Source organism: Nematocida minor (genome assembly GCF_024244105.1).
Source record: "Nematocida minor strain JUm1510 chromosome Unknown 7859, whole genome shotgun sequence".
Classification (NCBI taxonomy): domain Eukaryota; kingdom Fungi; phylum Microsporidia; genus Nematocida; species Nematocida minor.
In genome coordinates, this window is record NW_026250399.1 from 162,338 (window position 1) to 178,936 (window position 16,599).

The 16,599-nt window shown below is 42.1% G+C and overlaps 14 protein-coding genes across 14 annotated transcripts; 10 read left to right on the top strand and 4 right to left on the bottom strand.

Moving 5' to 3' along the window:
* Nucleotides 1-295: 295 nt before the first annotated feature.
* Nucleotides 296-586, bottom strand: NEMIN01_0561 (Dr1-associated corepressor; the record flags this gene model as incomplete). Its single annotated transcript, XM_051476503.1, has 1 exon — nucleotides 296-586. One exon carries the CDS (start codon nucleotides 584-586, stop codon nucleotides 296-298), a length of 291 nt encoding a protein of 96 aa, XP_051332463.1.
* A 24-nt stretch (nucleotides 587-610) lies between these two features.
* NEMIN01_0664 (DNA replication licensing factor MCM2) lies at nucleotides 611-3,100 on the top strand (the record flags this gene model as incomplete). Its single annotated transcript, XM_051476606.1, has 1 exon — nucleotides 611-3,100. One exon carries the CDS (start codon nucleotides 611-613, stop codon nucleotides 3,098-3,100), a length of 2,490 nt encoding a protein of 829 aa, XP_051332566.1.
* A 503-nt stretch (nucleotides 3,101-3,603) lies between these two features.
* Nucleotides 3,604-3,963, top strand: NEMIN01_0665 (large subunit ribosomal protein L22e; the record flags this gene model as incomplete). The annotated part of the gene is made up of 1 exon (XM_051476607.1): nucleotides 3,604-3,963. The coding sequence occupies one exon, from the start codon at nucleotides 3,604-3,606 to the stop codon at nucleotides 3,961-3,963; it is 360 nt and encodes a 119-aa protein (XP_051332567.1).
* A 59-nt stretch (nucleotides 3,964-4,022) lies between these two features.
* NEMIN01_0666 (cobalt-zinc-cadmium efflux system protein) lies at nucleotides 4,023-4,859 on the top strand (the record flags this gene model as incomplete). The annotated part of the gene is made up of 1 exon (XM_051476608.1): nucleotides 4,023-4,859. One exon carries the CDS (start codon nucleotides 4,023-4,025, stop codon nucleotides 4,857-4,859), a length of 837 nt encoding a protein of 278 aa, XP_051332568.1.
* Nucleotides 4,860-5,183: 324 nt separating this feature from the next.
* Nucleotides 5,184-5,846, top strand: NEMIN01_0667 (tRNA (guanine-N7-)-methyltransferase; the record flags this gene model as incomplete). Its single annotated transcript, XM_051476609.1, has 1 exon — nucleotides 5,184-5,846. The coding sequence occupies one exon, from the start codon at nucleotides 5,184-5,186 to the stop codon at nucleotides 5,844-5,846; it is 663 nt and encodes a 220-aa protein (XP_051332569.1).
* Nucleotides 5,847-6,647: 801 nt separating this feature from the next.
* Nucleotides 6,648-7,781, top strand: NEMIN01_0668 (uncharacterized protein; the record flags this gene model as incomplete). The annotated part of the gene is made up of 1 exon (XM_051476610.1): nucleotides 6,648-7,781. The coding sequence occupies one exon, from the start codon at nucleotides 6,648-6,650 to the stop codon at nucleotides 7,779-7,781; it is 1,134 nt and encodes a 377-aa protein (XP_051332570.1).
* Nucleotides 7,782-8,036: 255 nt separating this feature from the next.
* On the top strand, nucleotides 8,037-8,744 carry NEMIN01_0669 (uncharacterized protein; the record flags this gene model as incomplete). The annotated part of the gene is made up of 1 exon (XM_051476611.1): nucleotides 8,037-8,744. The coding sequence occupies one exon, from the start codon at nucleotides 8,037-8,039 to the stop codon at nucleotides 8,742-8,744; it is 708 nt and encodes a 235-aa protein (XP_051332571.1).
* Nucleotides 8,745-8,953: 209 nt separating this feature from the next.
* On the top strand, nucleotides 8,954-10,201 carry NEMIN01_0670 (uncharacterized protein; the record flags this gene model as incomplete). Its single annotated transcript, XM_051476612.1, has 1 exon — nucleotides 8,954-10,201. The coding sequence occupies one exon, from the start codon at nucleotides 8,954-8,956 to the stop codon at nucleotides 10,199-10,201; it is 1,248 nt and encodes a 415-aa protein (XP_051332572.1).
* A 301-nt stretch (nucleotides 10,202-10,502) lies between these two features.
* On the bottom strand, nucleotides 10,503-11,801 carry NEMIN01_0671 (uncharacterized protein; the record flags this gene model as incomplete). The annotated part of the gene is made up of 1 exon (XM_051476613.1): nucleotides 10,503-11,801. The coding sequence occupies one exon, from the start codon at nucleotides 11,799-11,801 to the stop codon at nucleotides 10,503-10,505; it is 1,299 nt and encodes a 432-aa protein (XP_051332573.1).
* A 36-nt stretch (nucleotides 11,802-11,837) lies between these two features.
* NEMIN01_0672 (poly(A) polymerase) lies at nucleotides 11,838-13,355 on the bottom strand (the record flags this gene model as incomplete). Its single annotated transcript, XM_051476614.1, has 1 exon — nucleotides 11,838-13,355. The coding sequence occupies one exon, from the start codon at nucleotides 13,353-13,355 to the stop codon at nucleotides 11,838-11,840; it is 1,518 nt and encodes a 505-aa protein (XP_051332574.1).
* A 31-nt stretch (nucleotides 13,356-13,386) lies between these two features.
* On the top strand, nucleotides 13,387-13,845 carry NEMIN01_0673 (uncharacterized protein; the record flags this gene model as incomplete). The annotated part of the gene is made up of 1 exon (XM_051476615.1): nucleotides 13,387-13,845. The coding sequence occupies one exon, from the start codon at nucleotides 13,387-13,389 to the stop codon at nucleotides 13,843-13,845; it is 459 nt and encodes a 152-aa protein (XP_051332575.1).
* Nucleotides 13,846-14,265: 420 nt separating this feature from the next.
* Nucleotides 14,266-14,925, top strand: NEMIN01_0674 (uncharacterized protein; the record flags this gene model as incomplete). Its single annotated transcript, XM_051476616.1, has 1 exon — nucleotides 14,266-14,925. The coding sequence occupies one exon, from the start codon at nucleotides 14,266-14,268 to the stop codon at nucleotides 14,923-14,925; it is 660 nt and encodes a 219-aa protein (XP_051332576.1).
* A 258-nt stretch (nucleotides 14,926-15,183) lies between these two features.
* On the top strand, nucleotides 15,184-15,996 carry NEMIN01_0675 (GPI-anchor transamidase subunit K; the record flags this gene model as incomplete). The annotated part of the gene is made up of 1 exon (XM_051476617.1): nucleotides 15,184-15,996. One exon carries the CDS (start codon nucleotides 15,184-15,186, stop codon nucleotides 15,994-15,996), a length of 813 nt encoding a protein of 270 aa, XP_051332577.1.
* Nucleotides 15,997-16,003: 7 nt separating this feature from the next.
* NEMIN01_0676 (uncharacterized protein) lies at nucleotides 16,004-16,555 on the bottom strand (the record flags this gene model as incomplete). Its single annotated transcript, XM_051476618.1, has 1 exon — nucleotides 16,004-16,555. One exon carries the CDS (start codon nucleotides 16,553-16,555, stop codon nucleotides 16,004-16,006), a length of 552 nt encoding a protein of 183 aa, XP_051332578.1.
* Nucleotides 16,556-16,599: the final 44 nt, after the last annotated feature.

Here is a 16,599-nt window from a genome sequence, read left to right on the forward strand (position 1 = left end):
TATATAGTGAATAGATGCATAGATAGTTAGTGGATGGATGCATGAATGCATAGTCAGATAGCTTATGGATCGGTACATATTTAATGGATAAATATAATGAATGTATAGCAAGATAATTATTGTATGGCTAATGAATATATAGCAATTAGTAACTCTAATAATAGTTGTGGATGTAATTGAATAAATAGCTCTACCGCAAGTGAATAGCAGCATATTGAATAATAAATGAAAAAGAGGGTCTTTAGTGAGAGTAAATAAAAGAAAATATTGCAAAGAGAAAAGTTGACAAGTGGTTTTATTTTTTGGATGGAAGCAGGGCCTTCATAAACTCTAGTTTGGGGTTGTTCATTATACACGACTCTAGGTGCACAAGAAGTATTTTCTTTGATGATTTTTGTTTTGCATCGGCCTCCATTTCCTTTAGAAGACTGATTAGGAACAATTCTATCGCATGGCTGATGACTATCGGGGCTGACGTACTGACCTTCCCTATCTCTTCGTCTATTTGCATTATTTTCTTGATTCTTGCAATGGGAAATCTGCACTTGGCTTTTCTTCTGAACTCTACAGGCTTCTGCGTATTCATTTGTTTCGTAAAAATTTGCACTGGATGAATAGAGACGCAGACAGCGATACGTACGGCAGCTCAAGTGACGTAGACAGAATAGAGCTCGAGGACTCAGAGCTCGACCCAGCAGGCGATGACTTATTCAACGACAACTACAGCAACGACTATGCAGACAATCCGCTCCTCGACAGGTACGAAACAGAAGACGAAGAGTACGCGCCTCCTTTGACGAGGAAAGAGCTGGAGTCAGCTGAGAGAGAAATATCGCAGGCCCTGGGAATAGAGTCAGAAGAAGAGGAGCACTGGAACAAAGAGCCCTCAGATCCTGAAACAGACGAAGAGCCTCTCTCCAGCTTCTCTCTCCTGCAGAAGCACATCCACACGCCAGACGTGCAGCAGAAGGTGAAAAATGAAACTGTTAAATTTCTGAAAACAAACAGCAACGGGAAATACATCGAGCTCATCAACCAAATGGCCTCGCTGAACAAACAGTCCATATACGTAGATTATTTCGACCTAGAAGGATTCTCTCCCGTGATAGCCCTCGCAGCTGTATCTATGCCAGCCAGGACACTTCCCCTGCTGAATGAGTCTCTGCAGAGCGTAGTCAGGAACATATTCCCCAAGTACTCGTTCATTAGGCCGTCTCTCATACTCAGGCTTGTAAATATCCCATCGTACGACAGGATAAGGTCTCTGCGCAACTCGCACTTAGGCACTCTCGTGAAGGTCCATGGGATAATAACAAAAAGAAGCGCAGTGCGCCCAATAGTCTCGCTGGTGAAGTACACCTGCCAGAAGTGCAAGGCAATCCTGGGCCCTTTCCTCATAGAAGACTCTGATGCAAGCGGAAAGAGCAAGAACAGGCCTAATAGGTGTCTGGAGTGCCAGTCTGCGAATACCCTCGCAGTGAATCAGACAGAGACCATATACAGAGACTACCAGAAGGTAACGATGCAGGAAGTACCGGGAACAGTGCCCCCTGGGAGACTCCCTCGCTCTAAGGAAGTAGTCCTGCAGTACGATCTCATAGACTGTGTGAGGCCTGGGGATGAGATAGAGCTCACAGGAACATACGGCAATACTTACTCAGTCTCGCACAGCAGTAAAAATACAGGAGTGCCGTCCTTCTCTACGTGCATAGAAGCACTCAGCATAATAAAGAAAGAGGATGTGTCTTCTGTAGTGAATATAACACCGCAGGATGAAAAAGAAATACGCAGACTTTCTAAGCTCGAGAACATCCACAACATCATCATACAAAGCATTGCACCGAGTATCCACGGCCACTACCCAGCAAAAAGAGCAATGGCTCTCTCTGTGTTTGGAGGAGTGCCTAAACACTCGAGCAATAACCACAAGGTGCGAGGAGACATAAATGTGCTTCTACTGGGTGATCCAGGCATGGCCAAGTCGCAGCTGCTCAAGTACATACAGAGCATATCGCACAGGGCAGTCTTTGCCACGGGACAGGGCGCATCTGCAGTGGGCCTCACAGCCATGGTAAGGAAAGACCCTGTGTCAAAAGAATGGACACTGGAGGGAGGCGCATTGGTGCTGGCAGATAAGGGCGTGTGTTTGATCGATGAGTTTGACAAGATGAAAGACACAGACAGAGTGAGCATCCACGAGGCTATGGAGCAGCAGAGCATAAGCATATCCAAGGCAGGGATAGTCACCAGCCTGCAGGCAAGGTGCGCAGTGATAGCAGCAGCAAACCCCGTGAGGGGAAGATACAACCCTGCGTACACCTTCCAGCAGAACGTAAACCTCAGTGACCCGATTATTTCAAGATTTGATGTGATATGTGTGATACAGGATGAGCCCGGGAACAGGGAGAAAGACAGACAGCTCGCAGGGTTTATAGTGGACAGCCACAGAAGAGCTGCTAATAACAGCACAGAAGAGAGTGCTAACAATTACTACACAGGGGATAGTAATAAGAGCGGTAGGAGTAGCACTGAGGAAAGCACAGGCGCAGATGGGCTGATACCGCAGCACATACTGAGGAAGTACATTGCATACGCCAGGGAAAGGGTAAGGCCAAAGATCGAAGTGTTTGACAGCGAAAGAATCTCTTCGCTCTATGCGTCTCTGCGTAAAGAGAGCGCAGCAGCGAGAGGCATTCCTATTACGGTGAGACACGTTGAGTCAATGGTAAGAATAGCTGAAGCATCGGCGAGAATGCACCTGCGCGAGGTGGTCACGCAGAAAGACATTGACACAGCAGTTGAGGTGGTTCTGGACAGCTTCTGCAGCACCCAAAAGAACGCAGTAAGAAACCAACTGCAGTGGAAGTTCAAGAAGTATCTACCCGCTAAAGGCGATAGCTCGGCTGCTGTGATTGATCTGATCAACTCGCTGCTTGCAAGAGGAGAGAACACTCCGAATGAAGGCGCTACTCTTTCGGTTAAGGCTCTTAGAAGTAAGGCAACTGCTCTGGGAATTGTGCATAAGAATATATTCCATACGAATGAGTTCAACAACGAGTTCAAACTAACAGAGTGCGGTAATTATATTATAAGAAAATAAACCATCCATTATTTAGCAAAGTACGCATTCTTTTTGAAAGTAAATCTGCTGCCGAGGAGTATACAACAATTTTAATAAAATTTATCTTGGGTTTTATTTTAGCTGGCAGCACTCTTTAACTCGAGTAAATATTTTATTTCAAAAGTAAAAGTATTGCTCTGTCTATTTGTAAATATTTTGCACAGATTTTATGGAGAAGAGAAATAAGAGAGAAACAAAGCACACACAGAGGATGAGAAGATACCAGAGCATCACGACGCACATTCCTCCCTTTCTTGCTCCTGTCTCTACTTTTCTAACTGCGTCTTCTGCTTCTTTTTCTCCTCTCATTGTTTCTTATCTCACATCCAGCGCGCCTGCCTTTGACACTTTTGTGCGCAGATATTCACACCAGCAGCTGCGCTACGAGCCCTGCTCTTTTTCTGAGGGCTCTCTTGATCACCAGCCTACTTTTACTCTTCCTGGCTCTTTTACTTTTAATTTTAATTTGCACCCCTGCTCCAATGGCAAGACGAATAATAAACCCCGTTTCAGAGAAAAGAAGAGAACTTTCCATAAACTGCAAGGAAATGACCAAGGATGAGCTGTTCGACATGGAAGAGTGTGCTAACTTCTTGGAAGTGAACAACAGACTGTCAAAGCACAACCCAGAGACACTCCCAGGAGGACCAATGAACGTCCTCCTAAAGAAGGCAGAGCACAAGATCGTTTTAGATATGGGCGTAGATGTAAGAAAGTTCTACATAAAACAGCTCCTCCGTAAGTACCTCCACAAGAAAGGCCTTAAGGACTGGATACATATCAAAATAGACACAGAGTCTGGTGAATACGGTCTCCATTACTACAACTTAAATGACGAATAAACGCGACTACTATTTATTTGTTTTATTCCCCTGGTAAATTTCTTGCTTGTATTTACAACATGAAGAAGTCTAAAGGGGTCTACATTATTCTTTTCAATACGCTTTTGCTTCTGGCTGTGGAGCTCTTTGCGCACCACAAGAGCCATGCAGTCTCCATACTTGGAGAAGTATTTCACATGGCAGGTGATCTGATGACTGTCGGGGTAGGGCTGTGTGCATCATTTATCATGCAAAGGTGGAGTGGAGGTGATAGGTGCACCTTTGGCCTAGCTAGGCTAGAAGTTCTGGCTGCTGCTATTTCTCTCTTTTTGATCTGGTCTCCTTCTATATACCTTGTGCACCTGTCAGTTGGAAGATACTTCAATCCTGTGCCTCTTGATAGACACATTCTTCTGGGCACTGCTTTTTTCTCTTTGGTTGTAAACTTAGTGAACTTCTTCGTTTCTCTGCACATGAACAAAAGGTGCACCGGGGATATGAGCATTACCTCGATATACATCCATGCTCTGAGCGATCTGATGCAGTGTTTGGGCCTCTGTTTGAGCGGTCTTGTGCTGTACATCGACTCTTCTTTAGTTATTGTCGATCTGCTAGCTGCCATCCTCTCAACTGCGATTTGCTTCTACGGGTCTCTTGGGCTGGCGCGGGAGGTAGCGATGATGCTTCTCGATGCATCGCCTGTGGATGTAGAAAGCGTCAGAAATAGTCTTATGAGCGTAAGCCACGTAGAGTCAGTTACTGACCTAAAGGTGTGGAGCATAAGCAGAAGCAACAGAGCAACTATGGCTCGGGTGTCCCTGGCTGAAGGAGCACAGCACACAGAGGTGGTGCGAGAGTGCAGAGAAGTTCTTCATAAAGAATATTCAGTGGGCATTTCCAACATAGAAGTATACTAATAAATGCAGATATCAAAATAAGTAAAGTGTAAATGTCTTAATACTTACCAGTTTTGTTCTATTTTATGCTACTTTTTTATGAATGCTAAGAGATTCTTCTGGCATGCACAGGATAGGAGTGTAACTATTTAGTGTCTTTTTCCTTTCTTGGTGAGTGTGAGGAGGCAGAGCATAAACTACTGATCTAGTAGCATGCTCTTTGAGTACACTGTGCATGCATTTGGAGGGAGATAAGCCAATATTCTCTGCTTCAGAAGAATACAGATATAGACTGGTGATGCCACTGTGTGAATATTTTATTTAGTTGCAAATATTTTACTCTGCATGAACTCAGCAGTAAAACCGCAAAAAAGAAATCACAGACAGCGTGCCCATTCCAACCCCTTTTCAGACCACAACATTTCCTATCCTTTGAATCCTTCGTTCTTTGATACTCCCGTGGATATGGTGGACATTGGCTGCGGGTACGGTGGCCTTCTTTTCAAGCTCTCTGAGCTGTACAGTAACGACCATATCCTAGGCATGGAGATACGAGAGAAGCTAGTGGACTACGTAGATCTAAAGATAAAGTTTGAGCAGGAAACAATGAACAAAAGCACAAATGTATCGGTGGTAAGAGCCAACAGCATGAAGTTCCTGACCAACTACATCGAGAAAGAGTCGCTTAAAAAGATGTTCATTCTCTTCCCGGATCCACACTTTAAAAAAAAGAAGCACAAGGCGAGAATAGTATCAAAGTCTATGCTGGATATATACCAATACGTAATAAAGCCAGATGGCCGCCTGTACATCTCAACAGATGTAGAAGAGCTGTTCAGCTATATGTGCCAGTGCATAGAAGAGCACCCTTTGTTCAGCAGACTAACTGAAGAAGAAGCACAAAAAGACATTCTGTACGAGGTGATAATAGAGACAACAGAAGAGTCAAAGAAAGCGGATATAAAACACTCAAATAAGTACAGAGCAATATTCAAAAGATTGCCATAGGACCTACCATAGACACCTTTCTAGTCTGTCAGTGATAAGAAAGAATGGCAATATAGCACTGCCATACTCATAGTACTAGCACTAGATCTTCTATAATAAAAGCAATAGTGTACTTCTGAGAATAAGTCTCTTTTTCTATAAAATATTTTATGATTCAATGTGTTATGATTCTGAACTTTAATTGGTCCAGTTTGAGAGAGAATTCTATTGGTTAGATAGTAGAGATCACATCCAAGTGTCTTTCTTTCGTGCTATCACGGGATTCATCACATCACAAAGTTATATAAGAAGTAGTTCTGCACTCTTCTATGTTTTCAGATTTCTATAGTCCTATGCCCTTTCTGATAGGAACAGCTTTTCTTATCGCTATTCTTGTCGTTATATACTTCTTGCTCTCATTCACAGGAGTAGTAGGAACAAGTAGCAGCAGATCAGAGCTCACAAATATAGTAACGAACAATAATAACAATAACAACAGTAATGCAACAGGTGGAGGTAGCCAACAGCCAAATGTTATAGTAGTCAATCCAGCAGCCAATGCATCAGGAGACAACAATAGGCGCCACACCCGCCACAGTCATCATCATAGAAGCAACTACTCTCCTAACCATTAGTATTACCATCTACCACACTATCTACCGTGTATTAACATTTAGATCTACCATGTATTAATACTACCATGCTATATTCTATCTACTATCTTTCATTATCTACTACCATCTACTGTATTCTTCTATTATCTTCTATATTGCTGAGAATTGTTTAGCATTGAAAAATAAATTGCTCTTGTTCATTTAAAAAATGTATGCGTATGCTTCTACAGCTGTAATTGGCCTTACGCTCTGTATTTCAGTGCTGGGGGCTCTGAACATTATGCGATCCATCTATTTCCACTCTAGCAGGACTTGGCTGCTCTGCAGAACTCTCTCCATCTGCATAATAAGAAACATCATTCTATGGGGCCTGCTGGATCACTTGAATGCTTCCATTGGAAAGATAAAGTATACGAGCGGCAGAGAGCTGGATGGCAACGAAAAAGACTTGTTTCTTTTGGGTGTGTACCTGATAATTAACAGAATATTCGTGATATCCAGAGACCAGAATGCCCAGTGGAAGCTGTACTTTATATCTACCATCAGACACATAATAGTCTGCATGAGCCTGCACACTATGATCTCTGTCCTGGATGGAGACAACATTTTATACAGCACACCGCACCAGCTAATTCTTGTGATCATTGGGGTCATTCTTTCAGCCAATTCTCTCGCTGGCCTTCGAGACTTTGAGTTTTCCTACCAAGTGAGAAATCCCCTGGAGGACGGATTGCTTAAGACAAAGCTGTACGAAACACTCAACAGAATATACCCGAGACAGTACCAGATAGTGTGGATGGACATACCAATGACCAAAAAAACACCTGTGTACGTAATGGAGACAGGCATCACTGTTCTTCTGATTATGGACAGGTCTTTCATAGATACCCACAGTATACTGGAGATAGAGTATGTTTCCATCCACCACATACTAGAACACTATTCGGGATACAATGAAATACTGGCCTTTTTTGACACAGGGTCAGTTATTCTCCTGTTTCTAGCCTACTTTATGATAATATTCGGCTATGCCTCGGGGCTGCCCATCTACATACGCTACATAATATGCTACGAGATACACGAGATAGCCACGCAGATAAAAACAGTGGCACTCTCGTATCTATGCGGGTATGTAGAGAGAGCCATCACTAAAGAAACAGAAAAACACCTGAAATCTTCTTCACCCATCAGTGGCAATGCTTTGCACGGACTGATGAATACATGCCGGGCATTTTCCATTAACAGAAATACAAGCACATACTACGACTATGTATTCTGTGACTACTATTCGAACGAAAGAGCAAGAGACCTGAATATTAAGCCAGCCCATCAAGAGAGGTAGTAAGCATTGCTTTAATCATTAGCAATACATCTTTTCAATGAGCAGTAGACTTTTATTCAGTAAATTGGCGGTAGAACACATATTTATTATACTAGAAAGATAGCTGTTCTTTGGCTGTGCTTAAGCTACATAAATCTAGCCAGTTGAACACACAGATATTCAATAGCTCATCGCTTCATTATGCCACCAGGATAGGCTAGCGAAACTTCATTAGGTCATCAGGATAATAATTTCTTATTTTTTTGTTGGTCTTTTATGTTTGCAAAGTGCTTGGTTCTGCTGCTGTTTGTGCTTACTTCCTACGCTTCCTACGTCTTTATCTCTTTATACCAGATAGTTAAGGTGCAAATGAACACTAAAAAAAGAACAATCAGCGAAAAAGAGTCTCTTCGTCTTTCAGATGGCGTTGTTTTATCTGTGGTAGTACACACTTTTATTTTCATTTCTTTCATTGTTTCTATTAAGCACAGCGAATACACTCTTCCCGTAGACACCAATACTCTATCATTTCTATACTGCTGCACTGTAAGCCAGAATATAGACACAATCAATCCCTGCGTATATGCATTATTAGATGCACTCGGCAGCGCATTTATGTACAGTGCTATTTCCACAGCAGATGCACTTACAGATAGCATTATCATAAGAACAGCAGTGGAAATATTGGTGGCAGCATTCATAGTAAAGAGTGAAGTAGATCAGAAGCCATGCAGTACTCCAATACTTCACAAATCACACAGAGTAACTCTTACATTCTTTCCCTATCTGCTGAAGAGACTGTTCATACACGTGCTGAGGAGTGATTCAGATAGATACTTTATTAAATCTCTGTTCATGGTAGAAAATAACAAAGACGTTTCAAAGGTAGAGCACTCTTATGCAGTAGTCACCCTTTTGCAGCTGCTCCACACCCAAAAGATAGTAGAGCGCATCATCACTGCACCAGGTATCTATTCTTCGTAGGCTTGGCACATCCAGTAATTCATGGTGCCTCTCGGGCTGTACAGACAATAATAAACCATCAACACTATTTCATCCTATCTTCTGTTTTTAAATGCTTTAAAAACGCTTATTCTCCTCAAATCTACCTATATTAAAGATAACACAGTTTATTTTCTAAAGTGAAAGTGCGAATAATTCTGTTCTTATACCAGAATAAAAAAATGGAAAAAATGGAAAATGTAACAAAAATACCACTTGACACAATATGTGTGTACAGGATAGACATTAAAAAAGCGTTCTCCAGCTTATTTGCATCCGTATACGGCAAGCCCGGGTTTGTTTTCAGGTCTCTGGGAATAAGAATGTTTGAGGCAGGTATGATTTTGGTTCTTCTAATATTCGGAGTGTGCAGAATTCTTTCCAGTCTGCTGGCTATCCCTGTATACCAGCAGGAGCTAAAGGGATTTCAAGGGAAGTATGGGTCTCCCTTTGAATTCACAACAGCTGCACAGCACGATGACAACGACAGACTAACTGCCAGGCTACTGGAGCTCGCTGAAGACCCAGAGAACACAGGCATTAAAATGAAGTCGCTCGTGGAAGGACTGCTGTACGAGAAAGAGTTGGATCAGTCAAAAATCAGCATGAGCGAGTACGTGGAAAACAACTGCAGCTCAAATAATAAAACACTTGTGATGAGCATTGTATCAGCTGCTGTTAATGTTCTGTTCTTCATCAGAGCCAGTGGAATATGCACGAATCTCTTCAATGCAATAGGCGATACGAAGAGCTTTGTTATTTCTCTATTCCTGATCCTCCACGTGATGGTGCACATATTCATATTCACTATTTTTATGATTCTGACCTTTGACGAAAACGGAAGAATTACTGCTGCATTTGCTGTTATGATCATGGACTTTATCACGATGGGATTTTCTTCATTTTTTGGGCCCATAGGAAGCAGTGCCATTGGAATGGTCTTTAGCATTTGCCAGTCTCCGCTTGTTCTGAATGTCTTGTTCTCGTCATTTGGCATTTTGTTGCACAGACTCATAAATATTTCCATAGAAAAACGGATATCTCCAGAAGCCAGTGAAATAATAGATGCATTCGGAGCGGGTGCATACAGCAAAGTGCTTGCATTGGACAACGAGCAGCTTACCAAGGACTTTGTAGATAGAGTAAAAAGTGTAGTGGGAAGCGGCAGTGCTCTTTCTGAGGTAAAAATAATGGATGTGTGCAGATCGACTATAGGCAATTTCACTGTTTTTATGCTGAGCTGTTTTTTCTCGTATGTCATCATCTATGAGCTCGACAAAACAGTAATTTACTATTTTTTGCTGTGGGCACCGGACATCGCCCCGTTCCGTAAGATACGTAAAATGATGACAGTGCGGCTTATGATAATCTTCAAGCTTCTTTCGTATGTAGGCGTGCTTGTATCTATTTGGTTCTTGTTCAAGAAGAACCCAATGTAGATCGTAGATGACAAAGACTCTATGCTCAATTAAGAACCGATATAGATGCAAGATAGAAAAATAATCGTCTTATGCAGAAAGTATAAAACAGGTGCCTCTATAGATCATAAACCGTCAATAAATTATCTAAAAAGTATAATCTACACTCTCACTTTTAACCGTTACAAACGTACAATTATTCCAGGAAGTACATCTGTATATTAACGATATTTATTCATATTAAACTGTTATAGTACAAGCTGATTATCTTACACCGAAGCATCTTTATAGCTGATAGATCCAGCAGAGTGCACCTCTACTTCTAGGCATGGTATATTTCTGATGCAGCTGGCTTGTATATGTGTATTATGTCTGTGTACGTCACTCTCTTTGCTGTTTTCTGTGGCAGCGACAGTCTTTGTCCGATGTACACGATAATCATGGCTCCATCCAGGCCGTTGAAGAGGTACGCAAATGTCATGCGCATAAAAGAAAGAGTAATCGACATTTCAGAGGTGGTGTCTCCGTGGTACCTTTCAAATATGTAGTATGTAATGCACAGGGGAATGAACACAATGGAGATTACAGAAATGTACCTGCACACTTCAAAGTACACGAAATGTTTTTTGTTTTTCTTCATCCACTCCACCCGGCTGACCACGCATGCCTTGTCAAATGCTCTGTACGTCTGCAGGACTTGGTATGGCACCCAGTATGCAAATCCCATTCTCATCAGGTAAAAGCCAGCTGATGCAAGAATACTGTAGTAGTATCGAGCATGCAAATGCTCCACCAGTGCTAAAGAAGAGAGAATGCTGTAAACAGCACCAGATGCATAAAGAATGGCAATGCGCTGGTACTCTGGCCAGGTGTTCTGGAGAGCTTCTGTTTTGAATGTGCTGTAGAACACCACAACTGAGAAATATATTCTAATAAAGGCTCCCGATCCTATGCACATAAGCCTGTGCCAGAACCACTTAGTCTCGGATATGCTAATGGATGCTATATTGAGTCTGTGTACGCGCAGAACCATAAGGTAAATAATACTCAGCAAAACAGGAATGACTGAAAGATGGAACACATCCCAGAGGATAGACTTAATGGCAATTTTGCACGCATTCATTCCGAATAGGAGCATGCCTGCGAGAGTGTGCGCTCTTCTCCTGCAGAAGGGAGGGATGAGGGAGAGGAGCACGCCGCCAAGTATTATCGATGTTGAGCCATAGATAACGTTGGTTACGTTGTTCCAGATGCTTCCAAAGACGGCATAGCAGGAGAGGTAGAGGATCAGAGAGATAACAGGAAGCGTAAGAAGGCTGATAAAGTACGAGACACACTTCGCCAGATAGTACGGCGTGAATAAGTGAATAATTGCACACGTGCTTACCATCAGCCCGTTGCCCAGGAGGATCACTCCGAGACACCTTCCCATGCAGTAGGAAATGCAGTACAGAGAGTCCTGTAGGTGCACAGGCCCTTCGTGCACGAGGTATCCATTGAATCCAATGTGGTACACAACAAAGTACAAAGGAAGAGAAATAAAAAGTAGAATGAAAAATATACTATTGGCAACTCTTGTTGCCTTGTAGTACGAATCGATTGTGTACTCAGAGAGTTTCATTTTTATATTTAAAAATTTATTATTGTTTTTTTATTTTTACTTCTTTCTTTTTTCTTCTTTCGTATCTTCGGATTTTCTTTTTCTTATTTCTTTTTCTTTGAAAATCTCCAAGATACTTTGGAGAGACTTTTGCTTCACTGGGATGACGTCGTACCTAATTTCGCACTCTTCTTCGTTTTCGTACGCCTCCAGGGAAGACTTGAACTCCAGCACCGGCTTCTTTAGGTTCATTTTCTTCGAGGCGTTCAGGGGCAGCTTGACTGTCGTAAAGTCAATGCCCACGAAGAGCACTCCCAGAGTGTAGGAGTCTCCTTCGCACTTCAGATCTTTTAGTATGGGGATGTCCTTTGGCGATACATCTTCCACTGTGTATTTCTTTGGAAGCGTGTACGAGCACGTGATGTTTTCAATGCTTTCTAGCTTCTGTGCGAACATTCTTACTCGCGTTTCTGCGAATCCCAGGAACTTGCTGAACTCTTTGGAGCTGTCCCCTGCCATGGCAACCACAAAATAGTTTTTGTGCCGGGTGAAGAAGTCTGTGCCTGCGCATAGAGAGTCGAGAAGAGAGTACATATCCTGTTTTTCAGCTGCATTCTCTTCAAATATCGCGCATCCTCGGGCAAACTCTTTCTTCATTATGCTCAGTGTGCTGTTCGTTATGTTGTGCGTGGAGCAAAGGGGAGGATAGACGGGAGTGATGACAGGCATTTTATCGTTCTTATGGTGTGCATTTACTTTTGGGTTCCACACCTTCAGATTGTAGTTGCAGTCTGGCACTTCCTTAATGATAACGGGCGCAGGCCACTGCCACTTTGAAAAAAGATCGAAAAATTTGTGAATCAGGTCAATTGCTTCAGAATTTGGGTTCATCTGGCAGACTTTTGCTATGCACAGCGCATACGCCACTCCTCCCATGTATCCGTACGAGTGGCCGTAGACCAGCCTGCACTGCGCCCAGTACTTAATAAACCTGAGGGCTATGTGGAATGTTTTAACATTTGGAACCTGTGCCAGTATTTCATCGGTTACTCTGTTTCCGTTCAGGCTAAGAATACACTTTTCGTTCATGTGCTTTAGTAGTTTATTGTCCAGCAGATTTATGTTTGGCGGGATAGAGGAGAGATCCATGCGCGCAAACACCAAGTCAATGGGAATTGAGTTAATCTTAAATTTAATCAGAGGAACAAAAGTGTTGGTTACTTTTGATATTTCAGAGATGTATTCCTTAGACGCAAGCTCGTCGTAGAAGGTCGTAAAAAACTCGTTTCTACTCACAAAGCTCGGCACAATGCAGAGCGTGTCAATGTCAGCGCCGGACGAGTGCACCCCGAGTCTATAACTGCCAAATGTAAATATTTTAGATAGACTTTTTGGGTCAATTGGGATTTCATTACGCCGAGCTATACTCATGATAAATTTATTGACTAAATTGCTAAGTATTCCCAGCACTCTTTCCCTTTTTATAGATTCATCTTCGTCTTCAAAGAAGCCCTTTGTCTGCAAGTACGAAATAATTTTCTCATCGGGAGCTGTCTCCGTTTCAGTTTTAGTCATTTGCATAAAAAACAAATATTAGAAAATATTTATGAAGTGTCCTCCTGGCGATGAGCAAAATATTCTGCTGGACGAAGTGTGCAGGGAAGTGCTCAGCAACACCATTTACTACATCGACACGAACTACCATGAAATAACAAAAAGAAACAAGGTAGACCAGAGTAAAGTGAAAGAAAAAAGAGAAGAGCTGGAAACAGTCCAGAGAGAGCTCGAGACAATAGAAGAAAGCATAAAAAAAGAAGAAGAGAGAATAGAGAGCCTGAGAAAAATAGCACAAACCGAAAGAGTAGAGGGAACTGTCGATCTGAGAGAGCTGCTCAAAAAAGTGGCAGAGAGAAAGAATGATCTACACTCCCAAACAGTGTCCTTTTCCTCTGCATCGCCGCAGGATGTTCTCTACACGGTAAACTTCACCAACACAGAAGTGCAGAGCACCGCAGAGGATAAAGTGGAGGCCCTGGAAAAAATAAAAGAAATACTGTCAATGTGACACTTTGTGTAAATACAGCCCAGGGCTACAGATGCATTTAGCCACCTTATGCAAAAGAATAAAATAAGTTGGATATAATTTACTTACTCTGTTCTATCTAAAAAGCTCTCTAGTGGTAGCATTGGGATGCAAGTGGTGATTCTCTAAATGGCAAATTGGTAATGTGGGTGCAGATTCTGTGATGGATATGTCTTCCTGGTAAACAAAATTTTATTGGTTATATTCTCCATTATTATTGGAGAATGGCGGAGCGTCTATTGGATCTGTCCTGTGGTGCTATTAGCGTGCATTCTGATTCATTCAACTCGTAATAAGTAGCCCCGTGATTTTTTATTTCAGAAGATTTCTGCTGCTATTGGCTAATTTAGTACGAGTTTTATTGGCTGATGGCTGCATATCTTTGGAGATCCTGGAATAGGGATGGCTAGCATAGCATACAAGTGCATACGACGCAGTGTGAATCTCTTGGCTTTTCTGCTGCTTGTCGAGACTCTTATCATTGTTGTGTACAGTTTCTACTCCAAAATACTGAATAGGCTCGAGGTGTACGTCCTGTCTAGCGAAACAGGTTTTAGCAGTGTCATCAACTACTTAGTTGGGTTTTCTCTTTTTATGACAATGGTCTCATCGACTGCAGTGAACAGCAAGAGCAAGTTCACAATCAAGATCGCGATTATCTTTGGGGTGTTTTTCTTCCTGTTTTCTCTGGGGTGTTTTGCCTACATAAAGCTATCGTATGCAGATAAGCTACTAAATGCGGTATACTGCATGTCCACCAGGACGCGCTCAGATGAGCTGACAACCATCATGAACATGATTGGGGCAGGGAACATAATAAGATCGCACAAGGAAAACATGAGAATAGTCGTGGAGGCCGTGCAAAGAGAGATATACATATTTATGATTATGTTCACCTGCTACTACTCAATCAGCGGGTTTATAACCATATTTATGATACTGGGAAGCAACTGCAAGATAAGCACTCCAAAGAAGAACGACGAAGAGCAAGAGGTAGAGGTAATTACACAGACTGTTGGCTTCACAGGCAAGTCTCTTCGCAGGTATCCTCTTGCTAACTAAACAGCAAGCGTGCTCTGGATGCTTAGATGATAATCGAGAATGCTCGCGCAGTGTGCCTAGTGTTGGTGTGCTCTGACCATTCTTCTAGTTTGATTTGTGTAAATAAATCTAAAGTATTTAACTTGTCTCTAGCTCTTCTGTTCTCAAGTAATAGCTACTCTTTTTGCAAATAGTAGCCAAGTGGTAACTATTTATTTAATTTACGCTTTTGTTTATAAATTAGCTGGAGAGTATTTTTGCAAAATAATTTTAAGACCTATGTTTGTTCTTTTTCTCCTTATGGGCGCTGTTTTCTGCACTAACAAGGCCATTCTCATAAACTGCTCGTGGCAGTACGAAAACTACAGACACTTTGCCAATGTTATAGCCCTGCAGAGTGCGCTGGAAAAGAACGGGTTTGCCTCTGATGACATCTCTGTATATTTGAAACAGGATCTGCTAAACGACAAGAGAATGCGCGACCAAAACATTGAAACTGACTATTTTACCTTGGTTAAGGGCGTGGACTACACTCCGAAGCAAAGAAACACATCGTACTTTGAGATTTTAAACATGATCGGAGGAAAAGACCCTGTGCTTCTTGGGGCAGACAGTGCAACCAATCTTCTGATCTACATCACTGGCCACGGAGGAGACGGGTTTATAAAATACTGCAACAGAAAATATTTCTACACAGACGACATAACGGATGCGCTGGTGAGTCTTCAGAAGATGCGAAAGTTAAACAGGATACTATTTATTGCAGATACGTGCCAGGCAGACACTTTGCTCGACAAGAGCAGGCTGCCTGACAATGTAACTTTTGTTTCAACCAGCCTCAAGGGAGAGTCTTCTCACTCTACTATATTCAGCCAGGCACTGAACGTGTTTCCAATAGATCTCTTTGTCATGCACCTGTACCGCCTCATAAACGCAGGGAAAGTGGAAAAAGAGGAGACATTTTCCAAGCTGGTAGAGAGAGAAATGCCAAATGATCTCATAAAATCAACTATTACGGTCAGCGGGCCCGATGTGCCTCTGCACGATTTTATATTTCAAAACAGCGAGAAAAGCTTTTCTCTTTTCTTGTAGAGCATAGCTACGCTACTCTGATAAGGAAGTACATGAAGATAAAAATAAGAAGGGCTGCTATCAATAAAAAAACCACCTGTCCTGTTGTCAAACTGTACCACTCCTTGTTTTCCAGAGCCAGCACGCTCTTCTGCACTTGTTTTACATTCTCTCGCACGCCCGATGAAACTTTCTCCACAAAGCTCTTGCTGTTTTCTAGCATTTGCCCAAAAGACTCTGCTTTCATCTTGAGTGTTTTGCTCTGCTCTAGGATTGAGGCCGCAATTCTCTCTGTGTTTTGATTATTCTCCACGGTCTCTCTTTTTTTCACGTTTGATGTTTCTTTTTTTTCTGCTGCCTTTTTAATAATTCTTTTAATTTTTGAAATACCTGCTGTCTTTCCTCTGTCCACCAGTAGATTGTACTGATCTACAAATGCATCTTTGCCCTCTTCAGCGTACTCCTGCAGGGAAAGGTACAGCCCAACCAGCTTGCTGTGGATCTCGTCTTTATCCTCTGCGCTGTTTTTATCTAGCAGTCTTTCTGTCTCTTTCAGAAGGAGAGAAATCTCTTGGGACATGAGAAAAAAAAATAAGACACTGCTATTTCTATAATTAAAAAATA